Here is a 2691-nt window from a genome sequence, read left to right as displayed (position 1 = left end):
CCCAGGGTTACTAGGCTTGTGGCAGGCACTTGGGTGACAGTTACCTCTCCCACCCTGCCCTGGGCACGGCCGTCCCTGGGACCCCCGCTGGTAACCGTGCCCTCCGTCCTGCCGGTGGGGCCGTGTCCAAGTGCTCTTCTGCGGCAGGGGAACGACACCAGTTTCCAGAACCTGACCCGCGAGGAGGCCGTGGAGTATCTCATGAGCCTGCCACCAGGCGAGGACATCACGCTGTGGACCCAGAGCAAACAGGACAGTGAGTGATGACCGGACTCATCCTGGGCTTGTGCCTCTCCATCCTCTGTCTCTTCTGAGCAAGCATCAGAGCTGCTAGACTTGCCACAGCCATTTCTGCCCCCGCAGGGTGGTCCTTCTTCCCCGCATCCCCCTCCTCCTCCTCCAGAGAGGTGATGGGAGGGGACCAGACCATCTCGGCCCTGTTTGTACCTTGGCATCCTGGAGCACGGGGTTTTCTGGCACCGTGGCTCAGCCTGGAGAGGCCACTGTGTGCTGGGGGGTCAGGTTCTGCTGTTCCTGAGAGAGCCATGGGAGGAAAAGGTGTTCCCCCATGCCCTCTGTAGCAGCAAGGACTACTGTGGAGGCTCCCAGCCAGCCCAGCGCCTTCCCAAATCCCTCCAGCACCTTTCTCTCCAGCATCTTCCTCCTCAGCCACCTCTTCCCCTGATGGTCCCTCTCACCCTGGGCTCCAGTTTACAGGAAGATGATCTCATCCAACGTGGGCGACTCATTCTACATCCGGACGCACTTTGACTTCGAGAAGGACACACCGTCAGGGCTCAGCTTCGTCCGTGGGGACGTCTTCCATGTGCTGGACACCATGTACCGGGGCAGGCTGGGGAGCTGGCTGGCTGTGCGCATGGGCAGGGACCTGCAGGAGCAGGACAAGGGCATCATCCCCAACCGGAGCAGGTAGGGATAGAGCCAGGAATGGCCCCAAGATGAGCAGAGCCAGGGGATGGCTCCCCAGCGAGATGGGGACATGGATGGTGGGCTCAGTAAGAGGCAAGGCAAGGGCTGGTGGAGCACCGGTGGGAAGTGTGAGCCGGTGAAATCCCTTCTCAGGGGTGATGGGGCAGTTGATGCTCTGGTTGTCCAAGGTCCCGGAGGGAAGAGGCTACCACAGCATCATCTGGCTGTGCCACTAAGCAGGGATGCCAGCTTCTCCTGCCCCAGTCCTTGGAGCCCAGAGAGACAAAGCAGGGGTAAATCCGGAGGCTCCAGCTGCTGAGCCCTTTCCCCTCCCAGGGCTGAACAGATTGCCAGCCTGGAGTCGGTGCTGAAAGCCACGTCCAGTGCCAATCCTTCTGGGGCACGGGCTGAGTTTTGGAAGCTGCGGGGCTTGCGGGGAGCCAAGAAGATGCTGCGGAAGAGCCGGGAGGACCTGTCTGCCCTCACAAAGCAGGGCCACTACCCGCCGTATGAGAGAGTGGTCCTGAAGGAAGGTGGGCACCAGGGCTGTGTCCCCATTATGCAGACCCACTCAGGGGACGTCGGCCCCGGGGCTGCCCCGCTGCGGGTGCTAGTGGGCTCCACTCTCCTGGGAGGAGCGGGGTGAGTCCCAGGCCCACGAGCACCTTGAGGAGCAGGGCTGGATGCCTGGGTGCTGTGAGGTCTGCCCTCACCCCCAGCCTCCCTGAGCCGGTCTTTCTCCCCACAGCCAGCTTCAAGCGGCCAGTGGTGATCCTGGGGCCCATTGCAGACATCGCCATGCAGAAGCTGAGCATGGAGTTGCCCAAGCTGTTCGAGATTGCCCGTAAGTGCCCCCCACGCTGTGGGGAAATTGTATCCAGCAGCCGGACCTTCAGCGTCCAGGACTCGTGGGAGCTCTTTACCTGTGGCTCTGTCCGGATCCTGCCTCATTGCCTCCTCCCCATGACACCCCAACACCTTCCTGGGCTCATTCACCCTATCCCCATGCATCATGATACCAGCCAGGCCCCAGACATGCCCCTGCCTTGAGGGACACAGCCCCAGGGTCAGGCATGGCCAGACCCAGCTGGGGACTGCCGGAGGTGCCACATCTCCCCCAGCCCCTCTCACGCCACGTCTCCGTGTCCTGCAGCAAGCGTGCCCCGAGACGGGGCATTGTCCAAGGTCATCAAGTTGGACTCGGTGCAGCAGATCGCAGAAAAGGTGAGAGACCTTTCCCGTGTCCTTGGAGCCGGGTGGGCCAGGGCTTAGGGGGGAGCCCACGGCCTCCGTCCCTGTCCCCAGCGGGGCTGATGGCCGTGCCCTGCCCCAGGACAAGCATGCCTTGTTGGACATCACACCCTCGGCTGTGGAGCGCCTCAACTACATGCAGTACTACCCGGTGGTGGTGTTTTGCGAGCCTGAGAGCCGTCAGGGCATCAAGGCCATGCGCCAGTGGCTGGCGCCCGATTCCAGGAAGAGCTCCAGGCGCCTCTACGCGCAGGCCAGCAAGATGAAGAAGTACTGCCTTCACTGCCCCCATCAGCCTCAGCGGCAGCGGCAACGCCTGGTACGAGGCGATCAAGGACATCATCAGGACGCAGCAGAGCCAGCCTGTTTGGACGGCGGCGGAGCAGGTACGGGGCACGGGGTCCCTGCGGCAAGGCTCAGCCTGCTGGGGCTGCAGCCAGGCAGGTGACGGGCCACACCCCCATCCCCCCTACACCTGGGGTCCCAGGTCTCTGTCCTTCCCCCTCCGCA

At 63.1% G+C, this 2691-nt stretch overlaps 1 protein-coding gene across 1 annotated transcript in view; it reads left to right on the top strand.

Annotated features, from left to right (window-relative positions):
- TJP3 (tight junction protein 3) overlaps nucleotides 1-2691 on the top strand; it is a gene marked incomplete at its 5' end in the record, with an annotated part of 7434 nt that overhangs the window by 3945 nt on the left and 798 nt on the right. The window contains 7 exon segments of the mRNA XM_009575000.1: nucleotides 148-256; nucleotides 711-930; nucleotides 1267-1463; nucleotides 1679-1774; nucleotides 2084-2154; nucleotides 2264-2457; nucleotides 2459-2567. Of these exon segments, the coding sequence (XP_009573295.1) occupies nucleotides 148-256; nucleotides 711-930; nucleotides 1267-1463; nucleotides 1679-1774; nucleotides 2084-2154; nucleotides 2264-2457; nucleotides 2459-2567 (996 nt within the window).

The sequence above is a fragment of the Fulmarus glacialis genome, unplaced genomic scaffold, assembly GCF_000690835.1.
Source record: "Fulmarus glacialis isolate BGI_N327 unplaced genomic scaffold, ASM69083v1 scaffold19550, whole genome shotgun sequence".
In the NCBI taxonomy this organism is placed as follows: Eukaryota; Metazoa; Chordata; class Aves; order Procellariiformes; family Procellariidae; genus Fulmarus; species Fulmarus glacialis.
The sequence above is the reverse complement of the archived record's forward strand: the minus strand, read 5'-3'. Positions and strand labels throughout refer to the sequence as shown.